Here is a 25796-nt window from a genome sequence, read left to right as displayed (position 1 = left end):
CTGCACTGTGAGGTTGATGCGCTAACCACTGGGCCAGCGAGCCACCCAAAGTGAGAATTCTCAGAATAAAATCTGAATTCCGAGATAAAAATGAAAATCTTTTTTTTTTCATTGGCTCTAATCCTCTTCCGTAGACAAAACACACAAAAATCCTGACAGAAGTACTTCACATATCTGTTTGAGGGATCCGAGAGGGGGCGGCCCGGTAGTCCAGTGGTTAGCACGTCGGCTTCACAGTGCAGAGGTACCGGGTTCGATTCCAGCTCCGGCCTCCCTGTGTGGAGTTTGCATGTTCTCCCCGGGCCTGCGTGGGTTTTCTCCGGGTGCTCCGGTTTCCTCCAAAAACATGTATGGCAGGCTGATTGGGCGCTCTAAATTGTCCCTCGGTGTGAGTGTGGGCGTGGATGGTTGTTCGTCTCTGTGTGCCCTGCGATTGGCTGGCAACTGATTCAGGGTGTCCCCCGCCTACTGCCCGAAGACGGCTGGGATAGGCTCCAGCACCCCCTGCGACCCTAGTGAGGATCAAGCGGTTCGGAAAATGGATGGATGGATGGATCCGAGAGGAGATGGGTTGTCTGAACGTTCCATCAGACTTTGAATGCATCACACCCAATCTCGCGATACGTTCGTGTGGTTACCACGGGAACGCGATTTTGAAAAAGTTGGAGCGGAGTAGCATGCAAAGTGTTCTCTGTTGTGGGTTACCCGCTATCCACTCTGCATTCCGTATCAAGACTGAAGATACGCTCACCATCATTACCAAATGAAGGGAATAATGTAGCGTCGTGCGACCGTATTTGGAATTTACGTGCTTTAAATATAAGGTTGGTATTTTGTCTGAATTTGTTAGAGCTAACTGGCTAATGCTAACTGAAAACATCTCCCCCAAACCGGTCTGCTCCCCCAAACCGTCTCCATACATAGCGGTCGTTGTGCAGCTTGAGTTTGCGTTGTTTTTACCCACCGTGTTGTTTGAAATAGCCAATATTTTGTGCAGTCGCTCACGCGAGCCTGCGGGCTCAAAGCATCGACGCGCTAAAATTCAATATTGTTTGTGTGTTTGTGATAATGTAACATTAGTAGAAAACAAGGTCGACTGCTGGCCAACCAATGGTCCATTATGCACTGTAGAACTGCATCGTCGTGGTAGGTGTTTGTCATGTGTAGCCTCTTTTCACTGTAGCAAAATATGAAGATTATAATAATAACCATGAACACGATCCATTCATGTTATTATTATTACTGTGCAGGTACCTCACCTGTGGATTCTTGGGCTTCCTTCAAAATGCCGTCAAGTCAGATTCTTCAACCAGTCCTCAAGATGAAGGTCGACGAGCTCTTCCTCACCTGGTTAAGCGATCTCAAAACGCAGGCGGTGCTCAAAGACTACCTCGAGCTCATTAAAAACGGGCATCAAACTGATTTTAGCAATGTGGGCATCAAGGAGAAGTGCACTCTGACCTTCAACCAGAACAACAATGTGGCGTTCCAAAAGACCTTGACAGAGAAGAAGCCAGGCACCTTTAATCTGTGTTTGAGTCCACCTTGTGCCTCACCCCTGCCCTCAGGATGCAGTGGCAGCACTAGGGTGATGGGACCTCATGGACGGATCTTACAGAGGTCTGTCAGCTCCAAAAAGGTCAGTAAACGAATATGACATAGAATTATTGCATCGCAGACCACCAAACAATGTACTGAAATCCGGATTATCTCATCAGTAAATATTAATAATGATAATGCTTCAGATTTAAATGGTGCTTTTCTGGATAGCTGGACACAAATGCCATTACTTCAAAGTCTATTTCAATCTGCAGCCTCTCTCTCAGAATTTCGCCGTGACACTGGAGCTGGTTGTACTGTCATAAGAAACTTGGAAAAGTTGTGGAAATTGAAAATGCATTTCCCAGGGCCTTTAAAAGTTATATTTTCTGTGAAACTTCATAAATTCATAAAATATGTGTGGATAATGTTTTCGGTGGGTAAAACAAATAGAATGATGTAATTCATGATTTTGATCTTGACTTTTGAGATCTGCACAATGTTCTCAAAATTACCCTTCAGTAGAGCTCATCTTTTTTTCTCTTTTCATCTTTTTTTTTAATCCATTTAATACACAGAACCCAGCAAACAGGTACATTACCATGTCTGCATCTGCTTTCAGAACATGACAGAGCTTCTGCAGTCATACAGGGTGTGTCAGAAATGTTCCAGGACTGGTCTGACAAAATGTATATTTCAAATCCAAACTATGAGTTTTCCCCTTCAGCGTGGGCCAGGCAGTCAACCAGCACGTCTCTCCAAAGAGATCCTGCAACGTTGCTTTGTTCAGTGTGTGAGAAAGAAGCGAGACTAGTAGCAGGACAAATAGTGCTTATAATAACAGTGGTTTACCATAACAGCGTGCCTCCTCACAGTGCCACAGTTCACAGTTTCGGGTCAAAAAAATCCATTAAAAAATTATCAATGAACCACAATTTAATGGGACTTCATTCACCCTATTCCGTTTCACACTACCATCATCCTGCCTCAGTTATCTCTCTGATTCTACCTTGAATATCTGGAAATTTCCTGTTTCCTTCACCCAGCAATTTTCCCACCTCAGCCCCTTTCACACAGAGAACATTGACATGGGGCAAAACAGCTGGGTGTGATTGGCAGTGTTCAAGGCGTTACTGTAAATCAGGGGCTCTGTGATCTTCTCAGTGTGGCCACAAGAGGAGGCTGAGTAGCATCTGAATGTCCACGCAACATTGCCCCAGAAGAGCCTCTCCATAGTCATAATTATATGCTTTCCAAACGTTTCGGCCTCACCCCTGAATTACTCTGTGGTAGTGATACCGATTTGGCACATTGAATTTTTATTTTGCCTGCTTCAAGGTTATATTCTGGAGGCCCGCAACAATTCAGTTTGTCTTTTGTCAAAGTTCGTCCGGCCTTGAAATGTTAGATGAGATGCAACTTTGCACAAGCGCTGGCTAGTGGTGCCGACTGTGCATATGGTACATGTGTTTGTGCAATGACAGTGAGGAAGGAAGACAGCTGGAGAAGGGCTGGGGGGTGCACAAGCTCCTCCAGGCTTCACCTTCTGCATGTTCTTGGCACGCACAACACCCGAGGACATGTTTTTGAACATATAAGATCATATTATATAGATAAGTGCATGTTCTATAAGCTGCTGCACATAAATACTGTACATACCAGATGCGTTCAGAATTTGTGTGGCTTTAATTCTGGATTTAAGCATCTAGGGCTTGTAACGATTATTTTATGAAACAATTAGTATGCCCATTATTTTGTCCAAATAACTGATTAATCTGATCCCAAAAATAACATGTTTTAATTTCCATTGCTTTATTCAAAAGCAGGACTTTTTTTTCTTCTAAAATAGACAGCGTAGAAATTGCACCAACATAAATACATTTTGATTCAGTTAACGATTTGGTACTTAACATATCATAAAATGGGCAATAAAATAGAATCTTTGCTGCAACAATGTGCTTCTTTAACATTGGTGTTGTCAGAATTATATGACACTGAAGTGAAAATTGTGCAAACTGCGGCACGTTTCGCTTTTTATGGCGGTTGACGTCTTTTAATTAATCACAAATTATCAAAGGGGGACTACAAAGTCAGTTTTATTTGACATTGGTGAACTTATTTTGGCACCTGTGAAAAAATTAAGCTTATTAAAATGTTGTTTGTGCAGTGGTACACAGTTGACGAAGGATTCCATGATTGCGCCGGAACGGATTAATTCTATTTGTATTGTTCCTTATGGGAAAGGTTTTATCTTGACGAGTTGGCTTTGGAATTTTATGACTAAGATCTAAAGCATCAGTTGGACAGTATGTGCACTCGGTGTGAGGTGGCACGTCATGTGGTGGCCACGTGTCACTCAACATTAAAAGAACTGTGTGGCTGTAATGGGGGGGGGGGGGGTCATGCTTCTATTTTAAGAGAACAAAATGGATTCCTGCGCACTGATGCATTCTTTGGCAGATTAATGGAAAAAATTTGATTTATGCCCCGGTGATGCGGCCCGCAACAGCTGGTGTGACTTTGACACCGGACACGGCAGAGAGTCCCGTGTCGCTGTTAAATACCCAGAATTCCTCTGCTGGGCAGAGACGTGGTGGCACACTCATGCGCTATATCAGGTGCTTGTTGAGGATGTTTTATTGACGTTGTGCGCATGACAGTTGTGGTCACATTGTAAAGGCCTTTGCTCATACATGGTCACTGCAGCTCATGTCTTCTGTAGTCGTGGGTTATTTCTTCATAATGTGCTTGGCTGGCTCAGTGATATTCTCGCTATTTTAAGCAGGGGTCGCTAATCTGTGCCCTGCAAGTGTCTTTATTTAAAGTGGCTTGTAAATGAATGGAGGTTGGTATTTACGTGATGTAGATGTAAGGTTTTCGAAGTTGCTCGTGGGTCAAATGAACGAAAATGAACTCAAATAAAGATGTAACATACATATCCAGCCAGTTTTGCATACCACTCCTTATGTAGAAAGTCAGTGAATATCAGACTTATTACAGTGCATTCCAAGCTTTAATTTAATTTTTTAAATTAAATTTAAAAGATTTTAATTTTCAGTTTGGAGGCAGCAAACTGACAATACAAATCTACGGAATGTTCGCTAATTTGCGTGGGAGTCTGAGCAAATTGGCTCCTTCCAAGAGAGACATTAAGAAAAGTTCCTCTGAGACAAATTCACAGTATTAAGAGACCAGCTGTTAAAAAGCCAAATGATGAGTAGCAAGCGGGTGTTTGGAGCTTCTGGTGTCCCAAGAGCCCCTGGATACAGGATTCTCCAACGGTTTACAGACATGCATAACACTGTACTTCACCCACCCCGCGCTTATGCTCACAAAGGGGAGAACAATTGCAGTTGGCTCAGAAATTACAAGACTCATTTTCTAACAGTTTTTCTTGTTGCTTTTTTGTTTGTTTGTTTTTTGGGGTGGGGACATACGAGTGTCATACTACTTTCGATGGTTCAGAGGGATTGAGTTCTGGATCGTTGGTGTCTATGCACCAGAGTGGTTTTTTTAGAGCTGGAATAATGAAGAGTGAAATCGTAGGGACCCTGAAGCTATTAAAATGACAGCTACGAACTTTAGAACGTTTTTAATGGACCATTTACTGCCATGGTAAAAAGAGCTGTTACTGTGCCTTCCGTTTTGGATGTTCCACTGTCCAGTCATTGTAATCTTGACAATGAAAAATTTCCGTAGCTGTTGTCTCGAAGGATTAAGTGTAGCGTAACTTCTCTGTGTATTGTTTGTGCTGGTGAGCGCAGCTGACATAACGGACCTATGCGAGGCAGCTGATCTGTGCGAGTCGTATTCCCACCGTCGGCCTTCCCTGAAAGCCTCATTCTGACCGTCTGTGGCACCTAATTTTGGCCCAGTGTCTCAGCACTCCACTGTGTACGCTTGCATTGACAGTTTCTTCAGCCTCCTTTTGGTAATGTTGCCTGCAAGTCTGTCCTGCATGTTAAAGGGCTAACCAGCAAACACTGAACTCTTACCACCCTCTAATTTAAGACTCTCAGGCTTTTTTTACAATGTTATGCAATGAGCACTCTATGACTGAAATTGGGTTATGTTCAAACTGCATTTCGCTGCACGGTGATGTTCAGCGTGACTCGTGTGTCACATCAACTTTGGAGTACACTCATGCACTCCTACTGGACACAGTTATTACGTCGAACATGAAATTGTTTGAAAATTTCATTGGTTGTATTCTTTGGCATTCGACTTAGCATGACTTAGATTTGTTCTTGGTTTTACTGTTTGGTGCTTTCTACCGTCTTTATTACCGATTTGTCTTACTGTTTATTGTGCATGTTATATTGCTCCATGTACAGCACTTTGTATGCAGCGATGGCTGTTTGAAAGTGCTCTATAAATACAGTTGACTTGACTTGACAAATTCTAACGAAGGTAAGAATTTTAGTTTAAATTTGTTTTTTGTTTTTCTTGAAAACACCTCTTTTAGCAGAGTTTAAATTTTAGCAATGTTTTTAACTATATGTTGAACTCTTGTTGATGGCTCAGACCCACCCGCAACAGATGAAACTCTGTGATTTAAAACCATGGAGACCAGGGGTTTCAAACTCATTTTTGTCACGGGCCACTTTGGAGTTATGTCTTCCCTCGGCGGGCCGTTAAGACAGTGAAACCGAAATAATGTTTGATCATCACATTGCATTATCACTTGTACATAAAAAATGATGACTCACTAGTTTTGAAGTCAGTCAAGTATTTGTTCAATTATTGCTTTAGTGAGAGTAAACAGGGTAAGAGAATTATTGCAAAATATCACCGTTAGTTATTACGTATGACAATTTGAGAGTTCGGAACAGATTGAAGTAAGGATCATGGAAGTTGACAGATGATTTGCTTTCGCGGGCCACATGAAATGATGTGGAGGGCCCGATCTGGCCCCCGGGCCTTGACTTTGACACCTTGATGTAGACCTTTTAAAAAATATAGTATTAAGCCTCCCACATACTTTAAATTACATTCATACTTATTAAAACACACAAATTTCTCATAATGATAAATGGATCTGAACACAAAAAATTGGTAGCATAAAATGTATCGAACTTGTTGTATACAAATTGTGGGATGTGCCAGCGTGGTCTGTTGGGGTGAGGTGGATGGTCTACATCGGTGACTTTTTATTTTTTTCCTCTTTACAAACATTCTGGGCAGCTTCTGGCTGGCTGTTTCTTCTTTTGTATAATACTGTACCTGGGTGGCTCCGTCACAACCCATGTCAGGATGCTGAATCAATACACATGGATATCTGTTCATGACGAACAGGATTTAAAGTTTAAGCAAAGGCGCAAAATACAGACTAACGGCGGATAATAATTCGGTGAAACAAAAAAAAAAATCTGTGAAATAACGGGACCACAAACTCAGAACCTTCGTTGGAGGAAGGTTTCACTGTACTTTTTCTCCTGGCCTGGCATTGTGGAATTCCTTTTACATGGACACCATAAACATGTCTCATCTTCAGTGGTTCTGTAATTACCTGAAAAGCCAGGAATTGCCAGGTCGCCTTCATATCCCACTTCCTTTTGAAGACAGTTTTTTTTTTGTTTGTTTGTTTTTTGCATTTTACAGATGTTAGCTTGTGATTACTTTAATTTGGGGTTTTTTTGGGGGGTGGGGGGGTTGCCTGTACACTTAGAGTTTGAGACGGCAACAATTTCACACTGGAACAGATTACTTTAATTTCCATTACTTCTTTACGTGAACAGTTGTGAGTAAATCCGTGCAATTCAACATTTAAGGTTCCATTGTACTTTATTGATCTCTAGAGGCTCTACACTCGGGCCTCTCACTCTGGATGTGTGCATGATAAGGTGTGTGTAGTGCTTCATTCATTTTGTCCACTTCATCCCGCAAATAAAGTTAGTTATTCACTCGAGCATCATTACGTCCACTGGCAAACTGCATGGTGCAGTCTTCACATTTTGTTTTCTTCCAAGCAGACCGAGCAAAACCACACGCGAGATGACAGTTCCGTGTGATCTACTGGTTGTTTTGCGCATTTTTCCACGAATGGCTTGAATTTTTTTGCATTAAAAGAAGAAATAATAACAAGGCGCCTGGGAGTAAAAACACCATCATACAAACAGCTTATCAAGCTTGTGCAGTGTCCTGCGCGGGGGATAACATGAAGTGCAAAAAAAAAACAGTGGAAAACGTTGGTCTTTGTCATCCTGTCATCTAAAAATAATGTGTGCGGGTGCAGGCAAGTTCACAACATAACGTTAACAAATATTAGTTTGTTTATCTGGCTGTGGTGAGCATGTTTAAATCAAACAGGCTTTTTTTTTGGGCCGTGTGGAAGGCGACGCCGTTAGATCAGCAACTTTGTGAAGAATTGATGTAATTGCCGTCACTTTTGGGACATTAGCAAGTGGAAGTGGACCGCGGCGCCGTCGCAAACAGTGCTCGGCTGGTGCTTTTAATAGGCGCAGACTACTTCGGACATCATTCTTTGAATTTGACGTATCCCGTCCCTCCTTCCTCCACCGTCGCCCATCAACTATAATAAGATGTGGAATGGGTGGCAGGCCGAGCTCACAGAGGGAAGGCAAAACAAAGAGAAGCATAATGTAGGAAGCAGAGTACTTAGATGTATGCATGATCATGATGTATGTCTTGTGAATGTGTCACACGCTAATTTGGCCGGTTCTCTTCGGAAACAAAGTTTTGATACCTTGGCTGTCATAAGGAGTTCATTCTGTGTCTTGTTCTTGCCATTTATACGTACACATAGTAGATCCTGGTTAGAAATTATCTTCCATAAAATTCAGTCACCGAAAGTGTTTTTCCTATTCGCAGAAGATACTTGCAGGAAGTGGTGTCCAGGATACTTGGAATTCTTCAAAATGGATACATGGGTATTTTTATTACGCACAAGATTAGGAGAGTTGTTTTACTCGTCCCATAAGAAAAATGTTTTACAATTTTACTCAACTCTCAACTCAACTGTATTCATAGAGCACTTTCAAACAGCCATCGCTGCACACAAAGTGCTGTACATGGAGCAACTAACATATACAAAAGTAAAGCAACAAATCAGTAACAAAGACGGTAGAGAGCACCGAACAGTCTAACTAATATCATAATTTGGGTCATGCTGAGTCAAATACCAAAGAATACAAGTGAGTTTTGAGGCGGCTTTTAAAGATGGGCAGCGAGGAGGCTTGCCGAATGTTCAGTGGGAGGTCATTCCAGAGAGAGGGACCAGCAATGGAAAAGGCTCCATCCCCTCTGAGCCTCACTTTAGTTCCTGGTACTTCTAATAATGTCGGGTCCACAGACCTGAGGCGCCGGGCAGGTGTGTTGGGGCGGATGAGCTCTGCGAGGTAAGGTGGCGCGAGGTCATTACAAAAGTTGTGGTCTCTTAAGAAGTGATAAAAAAGGTTTCATCTTTGGTTTCATTTAATACAGTATTGTATATGTAATACTGTAATCCCTCGTTTATCTCGGTTAATGGGGACCAAAACCACCCGCGATAAACGAAAATCCGCGAAGTAGCGACCAATTAACATATACAGGTTAAAAAAAAAAAAAGAATGTTTTTTTTAAGTCCGCAAACAGCCCGTGAGAGGCAGCAAAACAACAGCGAGTCACATAGAGCAACATATACAGTACTGTACTCCATGTACAGTATATGAATTATATATATTTTTTTTTTTTAAATTTTATATAACGACTTCAGGCTAACACCGATTGCCGGTAACCTTCATAGATTCATATCAGCGGTGAGGATCAAGGGCAGCAACACAGAGTGAAGCTTTGTCGGTTATTATTTCCAAAATGAGCAGACAATAAATGTGTGAGAAAGAAAACTTTATGACCATAGAATAATACCAGTGTCTTTTCTGTCATAACACTTTTCGGCTTGTTGAACCGCAGATAATGGTGACTGATATTTTTTTAATCGTTTGTTGTGATCTGTTTGTATGTCGGTCCTTGAAAATAGGTCTTCACATGAAAATGGCTAGTAGCACTCAAAGGTTTGTGCACTGCTGCCGTTATTTTAAAACACACACACATACACACACACAAACTGTGTGCGTTCATGTGTAATTTTTGAATGTCAATGTTTAGTAAATATTGTATAATTTCGTTTGTGAAATCATGTTGCCTTGGTTTTAGTAAGACTCGTACACAGTTGCAGCCATGAATGGAATTCACTGTAAAAGTTTAGTGCAGCTTTGCGAAAGAGAAAAAAAATGAATAATCAGGTTGCCTCAGGTGACTTAAACCGTGGATATAGTTTTGAAACTGCCTAATTTAGCATTGCTGGAAAAGCATGGAAACTGATGTGCTTGAAATTGACGTTGGAAATGCGTGATGTGCCCTTACTCTTTCTGTGTTTGATGTTGCTGGAGGTTTAAACTAGTGAACCCTTGCTCTGTATCATCATGTTACTCTGGTGCATCCCCAAATTTGCCGTTGTGGGTGAGCCGCAACAACAGGTCTCCTTCTCGTTGCGTAACCTTCTACGAGCGCAGAGGAATGACAACTGGAAAGGGCAGATCCAAGGCGCACACCCCTCCCAACCGCATACTCACAGAGAGTGAGCCCCCCTGCCCCCACACAGACGTCCTGTCACTCCTTATCTTCCCGGCAGTATTGAGAAGAGCGCTCCCTTTGCCCCTGTGGACTGTAAGTGTGTGTTGTGTAGCGGCAGGCAGAGTTGAGATTGTGCGACCCGATCTGGAATGGGAGAGGGAGTCACAGCAGCAGCTGCTGCCTTGCATTAAGCTGCTCTCACTCTGACAGAGGACAAATGCAGTGAGACACACAACTTCTACAAACAACAGTAACGCCTGACTTGTCCAACCCGTCCGGACCCCACTGGATTTGTTTATGTCTTCCCCGTGGTGTGCGTCGTGAGGATGAGGATGAGGGAGCTGTCTCTGCGTCAGGACCCTGACCTGAGGAAGGAGCTAGCCCTGCTGGCGCGAGGCTGTGACTTTGTGCTGCCCTCGCGCTTCAAGAAGAGGCTTAAAGCCTTTCAGCAAGGACAGGCCGAGGTTCGTATGGGTGTACTTGATTCATGACAAGGGACTTGAATTCTGTCTTGGTGTTGCCCTGACCTCCCACAAAATAAAGTTCCGATCGTCATATCATTCTTTGTTAGCCAATGGAGATAGTCGTTCCTTCGGTCCAGTGACAAGTGTGCGCCACGATTACGAAGTAGCCTTCGTCTTGCGCTGTTTGCCGGCAGTTCTGGTCACCGTGTCATCATTTGTTAGGCAATGACACAGGTGTTGTTTTGACCCTGTGTGATCAGCTGATCACGTTTATTGGATGGTGTTCAGCTTGCACGGTGTGCCACCCACTACCTGTGCCACCATCCAGAACCAGTTCCTATCACCGTATCATTCTTGGTTAGCATGTAGCATCAATTTTCTTCACGCCACATTTACTCATGTGGAACTATAACAGCCCTGAGTCCCAGCAACTGCTAGTGATCCACTGGCCCCTGGGAACCCAGAAAAATTCCTTCAGTTCCCAAGTACATCATACTGTTTTTTGTTTATTCGTTTTTTTTTTAATTCGCCAGTGGCACAGGTGTTCCTTGGGCCCTGTAAAATTTGTTGTGCGCCACCTTGGCGGTTTCCTTGCACAGTATTGCCTACCCCTCTGTTCCTGCTTGAGGCTACATCACAAGGAATGTGTAAAATGTCATAGGGCTTAGTAAGTCTAGCTTTAGGCGCTCAGCTTGTGGTTAGCACGGGGGGGATAGGTGGGGGACAGTGTGTGGCAGGGTGGCAGCAGATGTGGTTGATGTCCTTTTATAGCCATCGCTGACACCGGCACACGGTGGAGCGCCACACACAGCAGAGGATCATCCACATCCAGATCATCATCCACCGTGTCCCCTCAGCAGTTTACAGTTTAGACCATGCTGACATGTTTCTTGAGTTTGCAGGCCAGCAACAGACATCAACTGAATGGCACCCATAGAAATTCAGCCATGCCAATTAGACTCACTCAGTTGTTCATATCTTAGATACCATAATCATGGTTTGCTGTCATACAATACGGTGCTTATGACTGAATATATCTCCTTGTCTTTTCATTTGCAACCAAGTTTCCTTAGCCTGCCGTTGCTGTATTCACTTGATCTGTCAATTTCATGTTCTAGCAGTTATCATGTACGCCTCACTTACTGTTATGTGTATGCTCAAAAACGGAGCCTGATGAAAAGTCAGCCAAATTGTCCCCGGTTCATGAATAGGGCTGTCACTATTGAATCATTTTCGAATCGATTCTCCTAAACGACTCTCCCATCGAATAATCAAGTAAGTACCCTGTCGTTTATACAAAACAGTGACATGAGTGGGGACATGGCAGAGTATGCTGCCTTTTACTGGCAGACTCGCAGTGTAAACGTGTCTCATGATATTCCAAAGTGTATCAATCAGCATGCCTCTGTTGGAACACGAAAACACGAGGCTGTGGTTCATCTTGTCATTTTATTAGTGGCATCTGTTATTTTTCGCTGTGTCTGCAGAATTGCCTGCCTTTAAAAATCCAAAAGCCAATTTATGGATTTAATTATTTCTTTTTTTATTATGATCCATCCCCATTAGCTTCCACAAAAAAAAAAGTGTTCGCTCATCTTCCTGGGGTCCTCAAATTAATACAACAAAGATTAGACTTACTCTACATAATAAAACATTGTTCGCCATGATCATTTTTTAATGCAAATTGATCACATTATCACAGAGTGAAGAGTTGAGGACTAATCGGGCTGCTCTATTCTGTACAAGTTAGTTTTTTTTAAGATCTTTTTTCTTTAAGCGTTTGACCAAATAACATTACTCCAAATGTGACAAAACAAGTGATCGAACAAGATCATGAATCATCAAAGATGGAACAAAAGCAGAACATTTCCTTGAAATTGCAATTCCCTGAAACAATATACAGTAATCAATCTGATCACACCCAGTAATTTAGCCTCAGACACCTGCCCTACTTAGACCCCATCAATATACAAATTAAGTGCAGCGGCATCATCAAGAGGATTCCTGCTACCAAATACAATAGATTTAGTTTGGGCACTATTGCCAAATGTTTCATTTTCACCCATTTAATAATGTTATTCAACTTGACCTGAAATTTATCTCTCAGTTCAATTGACAAGGGTGATGTCTCAAACAAAGTTTTAGTCGTCTGCACACATTATCCAATCTGAATTTTGACAACACAGCGTCAATCATTGATAAGAATTGAAAATAAAAATGGTCCTAAAGAACTTCCCTGTGGGACCCCACAGGACATTTTCACTGGTTGAAAAACTTCCAATGAAAAATACTCGCTCTGTTCTGCCAGATATGAGGGAGGAAAAACGAATACTGTATGAAAATTTGAGCTTCGCTATGAGAATGCTCTGATCATTGACACCAAAAGAAACAGTTAAAATCCGGAAGTACAGCGCCTATAACTTCCTTTTTATCCATGGCTTTTAACCATTTATCACCTCTTGGTTAAATGTATTGAATGAAAAAGAATGTATTTTTTATTTTTTTAATTCATCATCAACTTGATCTCAACGCTTCTCACTGACTTTTGTGATCCTGCTTGTATGCGGCCTTGAAGGGTTCACTCATCAATATCACTCATTTGTGTGTTTATTTCTATAACTGTACGACAAATTCTGCCTGATGTTCAGTTTCAACTTTTGCTTAATGTGTCTGTTGCTTGCAATTGTGTCAAACTGCACGGCAATTACGCAGAGGGATGCCACCTCATTTCAGTGATTAAACCTGAGATGGTACATGTTGTGAAACATGATGGCAATGCCACAGATGATGTCAATTGGCTAATCTTCTCTGTCCTTAGAGACATCAAAATAGAGCACCCATTGGCTGTTTATTAACTCTAAATAGAGAGCACAAAGTGTGAGCGGATAAAAGTTACCACAGAGTAGACACGCTAAATCAGCTGATGTTGTTGTCTCATCAGCACTGACTGAATGGTTTTCAGGCACTGCATTGCCTCAACTAAATAAAAGTAAACACCCCGGCCAAAATAGACCTTCTTAATCCAAATTTTCCGGCAATAAAAATGACAGGTGGTTCCACAAGATGGTAGCAATTATACCCTCATTATGACAAATACCAATGTGTCTAATTTGTGTTATTGGACAGTGACAATATTATTAATTCTGTTGTTATTATTCATTTAATATTATTATTGAAATGCTTAAGTACAAATACAGGTTTCTGCTAAAGTACCCACTGCAATCTGCATTTGAGTTTTTAATTAGTTAATTAAAAGCAACTGTTCTCGGTTCTACGAAGTTTTATGAATGATCTTCAGACCGTTGTTAGCATGTGACAGCATCAGGTGGTTAACTGTGTGTGTCTGTGTGCGTTTCTGCATCAGGCGCAGGTGAGGACAGAGGAGCCCGTCAGCCGTGCGCCGAGCGAAAGCATTCCAAAGTTTTACTTCCCGCAAGGTCGGCCCCAAGCCAACGTTAACATCGACAGCCTCATTTCCAAAATTGAGGCGACGTTCTGCCAATTCCCCAATGAAAGGGCCACCATTGAGGACATGGGGCAGGTTGCCAAGGTGAGCGAGTGATTTGCAGCATGCCACCCAGTAAATGATTTACACGTTTGCTGCTTTCACGCCAAAAATACGAGCCCAGCATCTCTGTGGTTTGAGGGAAACCCAAAAGTGTTTCCTCGGGGAAATTGTCAAATGATGCAACTTTTCACCAGCACCTTTACGCTGCAGCGCTCCAACTATTTTAAATGTCCTCAATAATAACAAGGTGTGTCTGCTCAGGCCTGCGAGTGTCCCCTCTACTGGAAGGTTCCATTGTTCTGCTCGGCTGGGGGCGACAGGACGGGCTTCGTGTCTGTGCACAAGTTCGTGGCCATGTGGCGCAAGTAAGACAATGGCCTCTTTTGTTGATTTCAGCCGGGCCACTCGTGCACACGCTCGTACAACGTTGCCTGTTTGAACTGTTATTTCCTTGGCGTCAGTAAACAGAAATGATCGGTGGCAAAGGCCTTATAAACATTTGCACGGCGGACAAAAACAGGACAAGAAAAACATGACTTATAAATATGCGTATGCCCAGTTGCCTGTAAAAGTCTCGGGCACTGTTAGGTTAGCCTTATTTTGTTTGCAATTCTGAAATGACTCTGTATAACTAAGAGTTCACAGCACAGACCTACTGGAACTGCTGAAGTGTTCACAAAATTTGGTTAAAACTACAACGTAATAAAACCTGTTTTGTTTGTAGTTCACATGTGGAGTATTGAGTATGTGAAAGGGAATTCACAAATGAACATTCCTCGAATCACAGTATCGCTTGTACTAAATTTGTCCGTGGCCCCCATTGCTTTTGTTGTTGTTTTTTTGGGGGGGGGGGGGGGGGGGGGTAGCAATTCTGAACTATTTGTAGGGGGGGGGGGGGGAAGACTAGATCCGCGAAGTGAAGTATTTTTGTGTACCATATTTTCCGCACTGAAAGGCGCACCTAAAAGCCTTCCATTTTCCTAAAAGCTCACAGCACGCCTTAATATCCGATGCGCCTTGTGTATATGGTCATTACGGTAATATGTCAACCCCAAAATGGCTCCTTGCTGTAGACATGCTTACAACGCAGAGTTCAAACTTAAGGCGATTGGTTTCGCAGTTGAACACGGACATAGTGTAGCGGTAAGAAAGTTCAACGTTAACGAGTCAATGTTATAACTTGCTGTTGGTTAAGTAAACTGTGTCGCTGCTTTATTAAATAAGTTTTACTGATGTCTGATCATCGCTATATAAATCAGGGTGTAGTGTAGTGTTCTGTTGGCATTCCCTTGGGCGTAGCTCCATCTAGTGAATGCATTGTAGATTGCGTCTTATAATGCGGTGCGTCCAATATATGAACAAAATTACAAAATAGGCCATGCATTGAAGGTGCGCCTCATAATCCAGTGTGCCTTTTAGTGTGGAAAATACGGTATCTGTTGGTTATTTCACCAGAGCTGCGGCAATGGCAGGATAGCTCAAAAGTGATTTCGCGTCCATTTATGCTGAAGCCACACAAGCATACCAACAGTGAACATACCATACTGTTAATGTGTACATCTACGAGTACGTGATAGTCTTGTGCAGTCTGGGCCTGCCCTTGTATTAAGCATTCAGAAAGCTGGACAGCCGACCTTTGACTTGAGCTCATAATCGAGCTGTTCTTAGATGAGAGGCCACAACAGATGCTCACCTTCCCCCAACCCCCTCCTCTTTTTTTTTTAACTACCGCCGCTCTCAATGCTGATAATTACCCAGAAGCCATCCAGAATCCTAATTTCCGAATGTATTAGAGCTGTTCTCCTCTCATAATAGGACACAACAAAAGAAGCCAAGAGAGGCAGTAACCTTGCCACCATCTGTTTTCTCTTTCTTATTTCCCCCCCCGTGTAGAACGCTGCAGACCTGTCACGACGAGGCCGCCAAATTCGTGCACCTCTTGGCCAAGCCTGGCTGTAATTACCTGGAACAAGATGACTTTATTCCCTTCTTGCAGGTACTGGCAAGGCCGCACGCGCGCTCGCCACTTTGGCTCGCCTCGTTGCTCACACAGGACCGATTCATATGCACTTGCCGGCCACTTCATTAGGCTTGGTCTTAACTTTTGATTGACAGTGTCAGCAATGTCTTACTTAAACCAGAGTTGGAAAGAGCACTTGGATTTTTCTACACAAGTCAATTCAGTGTACTCAAAGTCTGAGCATAATTTATCATCATATCATCCACTTTTTTTTTTCAGTTCACGAAAGTAACAAATGCCCAATATGAAATAATATGAACTCATGCTAAAAGTGACTAAAATATGGCTTTAACCACTATTATTTACTTGGATGTTGTCTGCCAGAGGAGGCATCTCCCTGTAAATTATTTATTTATTTTTACTAAATTTTTCTGTCATATTTTTCTTTCCTGGAACGTCGTTGCTATAAATTATGACGTATGCTACCATCCACACAGTATGTTGCGCAAGCTTTCATCAGGTCAAACTTCAAAAATGAGAATATCTCTCAAACCATCAAATATTGCCTGGAAACAGTGAATACATTTTTAAAGTCATCGTCAATACTACATTTCAGGACACAAGGCCATTTCTGGTTAACTCATTCAGTACCAGCCAATTCTGGACCAAGTCTGAAAAGACGTTTAAAAACGTCTTTGGGAGTGAATGAGTTAAGTGTTGTTATTTTCAATCTTTTTCAGGGGCACTCATTTTAAAATAATTCTGTTAAATCACAATTCAAAAGCAATGTCTGATTTCCATTTGTTCATTTTCTTCTTCTTTTTTTGGGGGGGGAAATAGTTACTTTTATTAGATTACCACCACTTTGGCTTGTATTTCATGACAAAGGGGTACCAACAATTTTGTCCGTGTGTGCATATGTTTCGTTACATCAATTTCTCTCTGACTGCGTCAGCGTTTGTGGAGCTGGACAGGTGTACCTAATGTAGTGGCCTTGGTAATACCTGAGCATGTGAACCGATACCACAGAATGTTGTTTTGGAGAATATTCCATCGCGGTGTGGAGGCGGTCTTTAGACTTGGAATTGATTCCGGTGGCCTGCTCACTTTAATTTGTGTACTTGGGCTAGGGGAGAATGTCTTTTGACTCTTGTGATGAATGAGAGGGCGATTGCAGCGGAGTAGATGCGACTTTCCCCGCCTGTTCCCCCCTCAGCCCCCCCAGCTTGTGATTTATGTGCTTCGCTATGATTTAATTTCTCACTGTGGGAGTCAAAGAGGCACCAAAATAAGGACTTTTAATTCCTCCGCAGCCTGAGCATTTATGTCAACACATGGGAATGAGGGTATTAACAAAAAGCACAAGGAGGAAGGTTAATCGGAGCATCGTTTTTTCTTTTCCTTGTCACTGTCCAATCATAAGGTTCAGTGCAGTTCACGTTCATTTATATCTCTGCAAAATCATATTTTTAGGGAGTTTAAGGTTTGGTGCCACACTGCTATTACATGAAAGTGTATATTTGCATGACATAAACAAAAAAAATGGAATTGCTCTTATGGGCAGCTCAGGCAGCACTGCTTTGTAAAGAAATCTTAACACAAAAAAGAACGTCAGAAAAAGACGCAAGGAGAGGTCATGAATGAATGAAAATGACCCCATTTAAGTAGATGCATCAACTCTTTCATTTGGATTTATGGTTTATGTTCTTTATTTTAGCTTCAGCCTAACTTATAAACCAAAATATGTATTTGTAATAAATCTGATATTGTTTATAGTATAGTACAGATTAATTATTACACTTAGTTCTTTCTCATAATATTTTGGCATATCCAAATAAAAATCTTATATTACAATTTTATTTACGTAAAATAAGACTAAGTCAGTTTGGGGCACCTTGGCTTCAAACCATCCATCATTGTGAAGTGCTGTAAAACCTTCTTCTGAGCCTCTTTAATTCAAGTAAACTTCATTAGCGACTGCGTGGCTTTGATGTTGCCGCACTGGGAATGCGACCAAAGAGTGAGCCGACCGACTGTTGTCGTCTTTCAGGATGTGGTCAATTCTCACGCGGGCCTGGCTTTCCTGAAGGAAGCGGCGGACTTTCACTCCCGATACATCACCACGGTGCAGTGCCATAAAACATCGCATGTGCATCGCCTTGCCTTGATGTTGACGTTGAGCGTTTCCGTGCTTTCAGGTGATCCAAAGGATATTTTACACCGTCAACCGCTCGTGGAATGGAAAAATCAGTTGTTGCGAACTCCGGAAAAGTAACTTCCTTCAGGTAGGTCAACACATGAGGCTTTCTGAATGCTCTGATGGGATACTAATTCTGTGTGTGCTTGTTTTTATTTTTGGGGGTCAGAATGTGGCGCTGCTCGAGCAAGAAGACGATGTGAACCAGTTGACAGAGTTCTTTTCCTATGAGCACTTCTACGTCATCTACTGCAAGTTCTGGGAGTTGGACACCGATCATGACCTGTACATCGACCCCAAGGACTTGGCACAGCACAACGACCAAGGTGCTCAAGCCACACACAAGATGGCCGATCGGCAGTCACGTAGCAAGACTGGCGTCTGCTCATTGTTTGTTTGTTCCCCCTCCCCCAGCCATCTCCCAAAAGATGATTGAGAGAATATTCTCAGGAACAGTCACAAGGTAAATAAACATTTAGATGAAAAATACACTTTGTTTTGCTATTATATTTGAAAATGTTGATTTTTTGTTTTTATTCTCAGACTAAAAATGTCCCCTCATATTTTTTTCATGGGATAAAACAACTTCATTCTGACATGACATTGTCATCTTCTAAAAAAAAAAAAAAAAACAACTTTCACCACATTTTGTTTGTAAATATTTTTCTAAGAGTGACGATTTCTTTTAAGAAAGAAAAAAAATCTGACTTGATTTCTCCCGGTATTGTGGCATTGAGGGACCGGCGCGTGTTCAAGGAAGGCCGCTTGAGCTACGCGGACTTCGTCTGGTTCCTCATCTCCGAGGAGGACAAGAAGACGGACACCAGGTATTTGTACGCCTCCATTGTCGGATTTCAAAACAAGAGCCACCACCTTGACCATCATTTTGCGCTCCCAGTATAGAGTACTGGTTCCGTTGCATGGACCTGGACGGCGATGGTGTGCTGAGCATGTACGAGATGGAGTACTTCTATGAGGAGCAGTGTCAGAAGCTGGAGAGCATGGCCATCGAACCGCTGCCATTCGAGGACTGCCTCTGCCAGATGCTCGACCTCGTCAAGCCTCGGGTTGAAGGTTGGTCATCCTTTACTTGGCCCGCGCAAAGTTACGTGGTTTTTTTTTTTTCCCAGGTTTGATTGACAACTTGTCCACAACTGCTGGTGTCATCCGCAGACACGCATGCACACACAGGTGTAGTTAGCACGGGGCGATCCTGCTGATCCTTAAACTCTAAACTGGACTCAGAGCATTTTAAAACAACCACCGCTATCCAAAGTGCTGTACATGGAGCAAAAACAATGCATACAACAATAAACAATAAATAACAAAGACGGTGGGAAGCACAAAAACAGTCAAACTAAAAATCTGGTCTCATGCTGAGTCAAAAGCCAAAGAATAAAAATGAGTTTTAAGACGAGTTTTAAAGATGGGCAATGAGGGGGGCTTGCCTAATGTTCAGCGGGAGGTCATTCCAAAGAGAGAGACCAGCAACGGAAAAGGCTCGATCCCCTCAGAGCCTCCGCTTAGTTCTCAGGACCTCTAATAGTGTTCGTTCCGCAGGCCTGAGGCACCGGGCAGATGCATCGAGGCAGAGGAGCTCAGAGAGGTGCGGTGGGGACAGTGAAAACAAATAATAGGATCTTAAAAAGAACTCTAAAATGTATGGGCAGCCCGTGGAGCGATGCCAGAGTAGGAGTTATGTGCTCCCTCTTATGAGAACCAGTCAAGAGGCAAGCTGGGTAATTCTGGACTGGAATATGATAAGTTGATTTTTTTGATTGTAAATAGCCTCAAATCTTCGTAAATAAACATTGTAAAACTATCCATCCATCCATCTTCTACCGCTTATCGCGGGGGCAGCAGCTTTAGCAGGGAACCCCAGACGTCCCTCTCCCTAGCCACTTGTTCCAGCTCTTCCTGGGGGATCCCAAGGCGTTCCCAGGCCAGCTGGGAGACATAGTCTCTCCAGCGTGTCCTGGGTCATGCCCTGGGCTTCCTGCCGGTGGGACACCACCACCAGGGACGCGTCCAGGAGGCATCCTAATCAGATGCCCGAGCCACCTCATCTGGCTCCTCTCGATGTGAAGGAGAAGCGGCTCGACTAGATCGACCGGTAAATTGAGAGCTTCACCTTTTGGCTCAGCTCCTTCACCATGACAGACCGATACAAAGTCCGCATCACAGCAGACGCTGCACCGATCCGCCTGTCGATGTCCCGCTCCTTTCTGCCCTCGCTCGTGAACAAGACCCGAAGATACAGTACTTAAACTCCTCCACTTGGAGCAAGATCTCCTCCCCGACCCGGAGAGGGCACTCCACCCCATTTCCATTGCAAAACTAATCATTTACCAAATAACTCTTGTGGTAACAACATCACACAATCACAATAGCAAAACCAACAGAAGAGTGATGCATGTCGTAAATGAACTGTAGCGGCTTTGGACAACAAGGAACATTGGGAAGTTGGACTTGAATCGAACTTGCCTTTTTTAGCCTGAGGGTGACTTTACTCCAATTAGCCTCTGAATTTGACGCTGATGTGGATGATGACGGCAGGTAAAATCACGCTGCGGGACCTGAAGAGGTGCAAGCTGTCGCACATCTTCTTTGACACCTTCTTCAACATTGAGAAGTACCTGGACCACGAGCAGCGGGACCCCTTCTCCGTCATCAGGGTGAGCGTGCGGCACACACGTCACACGCCGCGCTCGGGCCCCTGTTCACCGTCCGTGTCTGACAGGAAGTGGAGACTGATGGACAGGGAGTAACCGACTGGGAGCGATACGCTGCGGAGGAGTACGACATCCTGGTGGCGGAAGAGGCTGCTGGGAATCACTGCGACGACGACGTGTAAGATCACGCCTATGCTCGAAACGCACCGTGAGCTACACTTGCACAAGCAGCTGGATCCAAAATTTGCTACACAAGCAGGAGTAGAATAGAATAGACTGTTATTACCGCATGTTTGTGGAAAAAAATTGGATCCTATACATACAGTATACAGTATGTTTAAGATGAAAACAATTGAGTGGTTCTCAGTCGGAGTCAGCTGATAGCTGATGAGTTTGTGTGGAACTTTAGGACCACCACTAAGCTCTGAAGGCGGACCACCTCCCGGCAGGTAAGACCGTCACAGTACCGGAAAGAACCAAACGTTCTCTCCTCTTTCCTTCTCTCTGAACCGGTCTGGTTCGAAAACCACCCCGACAACATGGGAGCAAAACCTGGATTTCGTTTTCACATATTCTCCTGCACTTCCCCACCTTTGTGTTCTTCTCCTTTGTCTTCTCCACTTACACACTCGTCTATTTGGGGGGTGGGGGGGTAGGCAACGTTCTGCATGACACAAATGTGCATCCCAACTTCCACTTCATATCATGAGCGGGAAGAAATCGACAAGAAAAATGCTGTGCTATAGTTCTAATGTGAAAATAAAAACTAGTAAAGTTGTAATATGACACAAATGTTGACGTATCACAAAAAAGTAGTAATATTCCAAAATTGGAATTTTCAAGATAAACGTAAAACTTTGACAATCATTAAAAAAAGAAATCATTCAAAAACGTTGCGAATAAAGTTTGACTAATTATATTAGCACAAGTGGTAATACAAGAATATAAACACTAATATATATACAAACAATGCAAGAATACAGTAATTCTGTAAGAGTAAAGGGGGGAAAACATTTTGTTGAAGATGAATTTGTAATTTTACAATTCTGTAATTAAAAAAAATCAGGACTCAATCTAAATATTTATGTGAATAAATTAAAAACTAATAAAGTAAAACTATAATGTGTGATTTTACAAGTATAAAGTCAAAATAACATCGTCCCCCCCAAAAAAAGCTAACATAATAAAAAGCTAAACTATTAGAAAAAGTCAGTTTTATGCTGACCAAAGTAAAAAGAAAATTAAATGGTATTTTATAATGGCTAAAAAAGAACGATCATGACAAAACTGTAAATGATGGAAATAGTCTTTACAATGCAACTCAAAATAAAATACTAGTTGTATAAAGTTGTTGGTTATATAAAGAGAATAAATTTGTAGTTTAACACGACAATAAAATAGAAATATAGAAATAGTCCTAATTATGAGGAAGAAATGTTGTTGTGTTCAACTTTGTTGAGATTGTGAATGGTGAGGCAAATTTCATGAGAATTTGCTTGACCAACCTTTATTCAAATCTAACACGGAGAAGGGAGTCTGCATCACTCTCAGTCCACGCACGTTTTTGTCCTTCGCTCGGCTCGCCTTTGTTGTTATTTTGTCTTAATTACTTTGGCGAAGCTTGTGATGTTTCACCAGTTAATTGTTCCACGTAGGCAGAATAGCTCCACCTATTGCTGTGGCATGCACATGACAGCCTGTTAATTTGAACCAAGATCGGAAAAATACATGTGGACAAAGACTGCCCTCTTGTGGCAGCATAGGCACATTACATGAATATTTTTCCCTAAGGACGTTTATGTGTTCAGGTACGAAACCCCGCTGAGTCCTTTGGAAGCGCACATCTCGCCCGATCTGAGCCTGACGAAAAGACACTTCTTCCAGATACCCTCGCCGCATTGCAACCTAGACCTGGATGGCTACGAGTACGAGGAAGACTTTGAATGAGCAAGCGCCGCGGCCCCAATAAACGAGTCTTGATGTGCTCACAAGCAACTAACGGACCGCCAACTGTGGCTTCTTCTTGCCACTTTTGACTTTTTACACTAACGACCCGATGAAGAAGTTGCAGTGTCATCACCGACTTGACTCTCAACCTTTGTTGCCCATCCATTGGTTCACTTTACATTCCAGTGATCAAACCGGAAGCTTCTGTACAACATGTCAAATTATCACATTGGACACTGTGTGTGTGTGTGCGCGTGTGTGTGTGTGTGTGTTGTGCGTGGGACGGGTCTTTTAATTTATTAGATGAATTTATAAGTAAATATATTAATGTGTAAATAATGTTTGCTGTGATGTAAATGATTTGGCCAAGTTTGAAGGACAGCGTTTTCTATGTAATAAAGTTAATAAAGTCTCAGTCATTGACTACAAGCATACTTGTTTTTTATTTAAATATGATACCATTAATTTCGTAAGCACCCACCAGGAGCAATGGTGTGCAGGAAGGATAATACAGTAGGCCCCTCAAAATAGGGGAAAGAGGCCAGGCTGGCTTGCAAATAGTGAAAATTGTAAAAAAAATAAATTTAAATGCATTGAGGAAAACGTTTTGTTTTCACACCCCAAAACTCTATCAGAGCTGAACAAAGTATGCGGGGGTCCACTGTAGAGTGAATCACACTTGACAAATATACTCTATAACAGGGGTGTCTAAAGTTGGTCCTCAAGGGCCGCTGTCCTGCCTGTTTTCCAGCTCTCCCAGGAGAAGCACACCTGATTCAAATCATCAGGATCAGTCTAATGCTGCTTCAGAGCTGGCTGATGAGCTGATCATCTGAATCAGGTGTGTTGCAGGCGGGAGAGCTGGAAAACAGGCAGGACAGTGGCCCTCCAGGCCTGGAGCTGGACATGTCTGCTCTATAACAAATGCAAGTTTACAAAAGAGTGCAATATGTGCATGCGGAACTAAGATTCAGGGTGATAAACTGGTAGTTGCCATCATTAAAATGTTTTACTGGTGAAAATGTGATCGATAATGCACCTTTTTGAAAGTATTGCCTAGTACTGAGCCCTGTGGTACACCACTAAACTGGAATTTGAATTGGTCTTGCTCAACTTCAAATGGAGTTGGATAGGACCACATAGAGGTTTGCGGGAACAAAAGTTGAATAATGGATTTCTTTTAGGAGGATTTAGGCATAGTATTAGAAGAAGAAACATGGAATTTTTATGAGGAAAGTTGATTGAAAAATACAATATTTCAGAGTTTAAATGAGAGCACCAAAACCATGTCAGAGCTCAACTTCTACAGCATCTTCATCGGCATGGTCGTCATCATCACCTGCCTCAGTGTTGACTGTTCCTTGACTTGGGGGTCTTTTCACGAGATGTTCCTGCGCATGGGTGGTCTTGTTGCTGAGTATCACAGGAAGTAACAGGTAAGATCCAAATTGTGAAAAGGTGAGAGGGAAAAAAATTAACATACAAGTTCCCGATCCTCACCTGGGGCTTGATCGGTGAACTTTTACAACTCGGGGCTCAGTGGGACTCAGTGGTCCGAAAGACTTGGAACCTGGGTGGGGATAAGGGGGGCAGGCATAAATGTCAGTTCCAAGAATTATCCATAAATGTCATCTGGTCAGTCCACCTTCCAGTTTGCTCTTTGAGCGTCCAGGCTGCTTCCTGTCGGAGCTGCCGTGGGAGGCGGCATCGTCTCCTTCGGCCAAGAGGGAGCCGCGGTAGAAGACGAGTGGCTGCCAGCGCTCCTCCCTGAGGTCCGCTACTTGATCTGAGGTGTGCTTCTGTAAGTAAGCTAACCTGCATGCGCACACGCACACGGAGTAGGTTAAAATCTGCGATCAAGGGGGGACCTTATCAAAAATGGCTTGCTAAAACTTAAGTTTTATAATTTTACTCATCCCACATCGTTTCTCACTTTTCGCCAGATGTTTTTTGGGAGTGTTTGCCCCCTTGGTGCATTAAGGTCACGTGATATCGCAAATACTTGCCAACTGCGCGCATGTGAAGCCCTTTGAGACTGTTTGTGTGTGTAAATAAATGTGACTTGAGTTGACTAATGTTTGTAATTTGTCATGTGTATAAGAAACTCCTCAATTTACTTCAAATTAGTACCTTGGCACAAGATGGCAACTAAGCACCATATTTATCTTCATGAAAATCCTCAACTTACGTCACCCTAGTTCCATGGCACAAGACTGCAGCGAAGCACCACTCTTGTCTTAATGAAACTTACTTCAACATAGTTCCTTTGCACCAGATTGTGGCACTCATTTTATCTTCATGAAACTCCGGAATTTACTTCAAAGTTTCCTTGGCACGAGATGACAGCAAAGCACTACTTTTGTCTTCCTGAAAGTCCTCAACAGTTCCTTGGAACAAGACTGCATCAAAGCACTACTGTTGTCTTAATAAAACACCTTAATTTACTTGAACAGTTTCTTGGCACAAGATGGTGGATGGGCACTACTTTAATGAAATCTTAATGAAATCCCTCCACCTCTACAGTTTGTTGACATACGATATCAGCAAAGCACTATTTATATCTTAATGAAACTCCTTCACTTACTCCAACAGTTTCTTGACACATGATGACGGCAATGCGCTACTTATATGTTAATAAAACTCTTCAACTTACCTAAACATAGTTCAGGGGCATAAGATGTTGGCAAAGTGCTGCTCTTGTATCAATGAAACTCCTCAGCTTACTACACCATAGTTCCTTGCCAGAAGATGGTGGCAAAACGCTACTTGTGTCTATTATGTACAGCACTTTGACAATATTGCACGGGAACACTCACACTGTCCTCTTGTCCGGTTTGAGTAGCTTGCTAGAGAACTCGGCCAGGATGCTCAAGTAGGACAGGAACGTAGGTGTGGAACTTTCAAAGTCCTGGAAGGCAAATTCAATGCCACTCCT

The 25796-nt window shown here is 42.7% G+C and overlaps 2 protein-coding genes across 8 annotated transcripts in view; one reads left to right on the top strand and one right to left on the bottom strand.

Annotated features, from left to right (window-relative positions):
• Nucleotides 1-667: 667 nt before the first annotated feature.
• ppp2r3b (protein phosphatase 2, regulatory subunit B'', beta) lies at nt 668-23290 on the top strand. 4 transcript variants are annotated; one of them, XM_086123143.1, is made up of 15 exons: nt 668-824; nt 1251-1639; nt 13942-14127; nt 14347-14450; nt 15979-16081; nt 18096-18170; nt 18244-18330; nt 18412-18568; nt 18657-18705; nt 18980-19069; nt 19141-19316; nt 20799-20917; nt 20983-21092; nt 21324-21363; nt 22723-22858. In XM_086123143.1, exons 2-14 carry the CDS (start codon nt 1286-1288, stop codon nt 21340-21342), a joined length of 1629 nt encoding a protein of 542 aa, XP_085979269.1. In that variant the 5' UTR covers nt 668-824; nt 1251-1285; the 3' UTR covers nt 21343-21363; nt 22723-22858. The 4 variants fall into 4 exon arrangements, with proteins under 4 accessions (XP_085979269.1, XP_085979267.1, XP_085979268.1 ...); XM_086123141.1 differs by lacking the exon at nt 21324-21363 and having other exon boundaries at nt 22723-23290; XM_086123142.1 differs by having other exon boundaries at nt 21324-22869.
• The window catches only part of LOC147197953 (cohesin subunit SA-2), a 37846-nt gene continuing 35335 nt past the window's right edge, over nt 23286-25796 (bottom strand). For all 4 annotated transcript variants that reach the window (XM_086123136.1, XM_086123138.1, XM_086123137.1 and 1 more), the window contains exons 29-32: nt 25678-25794; nt 24507-24676; nt 24362-24431; nt 23286-24274 (exon numbers count right to left, since the gene is read on the bottom strand). In XM_086123136.1, the coding sequence (XP_085979262.1) occupies nt 24151-24274; nt 24362-24431; nt 24507-24676; nt 25678-25794 (481 nt within the window). In that variant the 3' untranslated portion in view covers nt 23286-24150. The remainder of the gene's footprint in view (nt 24275-24361; nt 24432-24506; nt 24677-25677; nt 25795-25796) is intronic.

The sequence above is a fragment of the Hippocampus guttulatus genome, chromosome 11 (assembly GCF_054856545.1).
Source record: "Hippocampus guttulatus isolate MCC_2025c chromosome 11, RoL_Hgut_1.0, whole genome shotgun sequence".
In the NCBI taxonomy this organism is placed as follows: domain Eukaryota; kingdom Metazoa; phylum Chordata; class Actinopteri; order Syngnathiformes; family Syngnathidae; genus Hippocampus; species Hippocampus guttulatus.
This window is presented reverse-complemented; position numbering and strand designations above follow the sequence as displayed.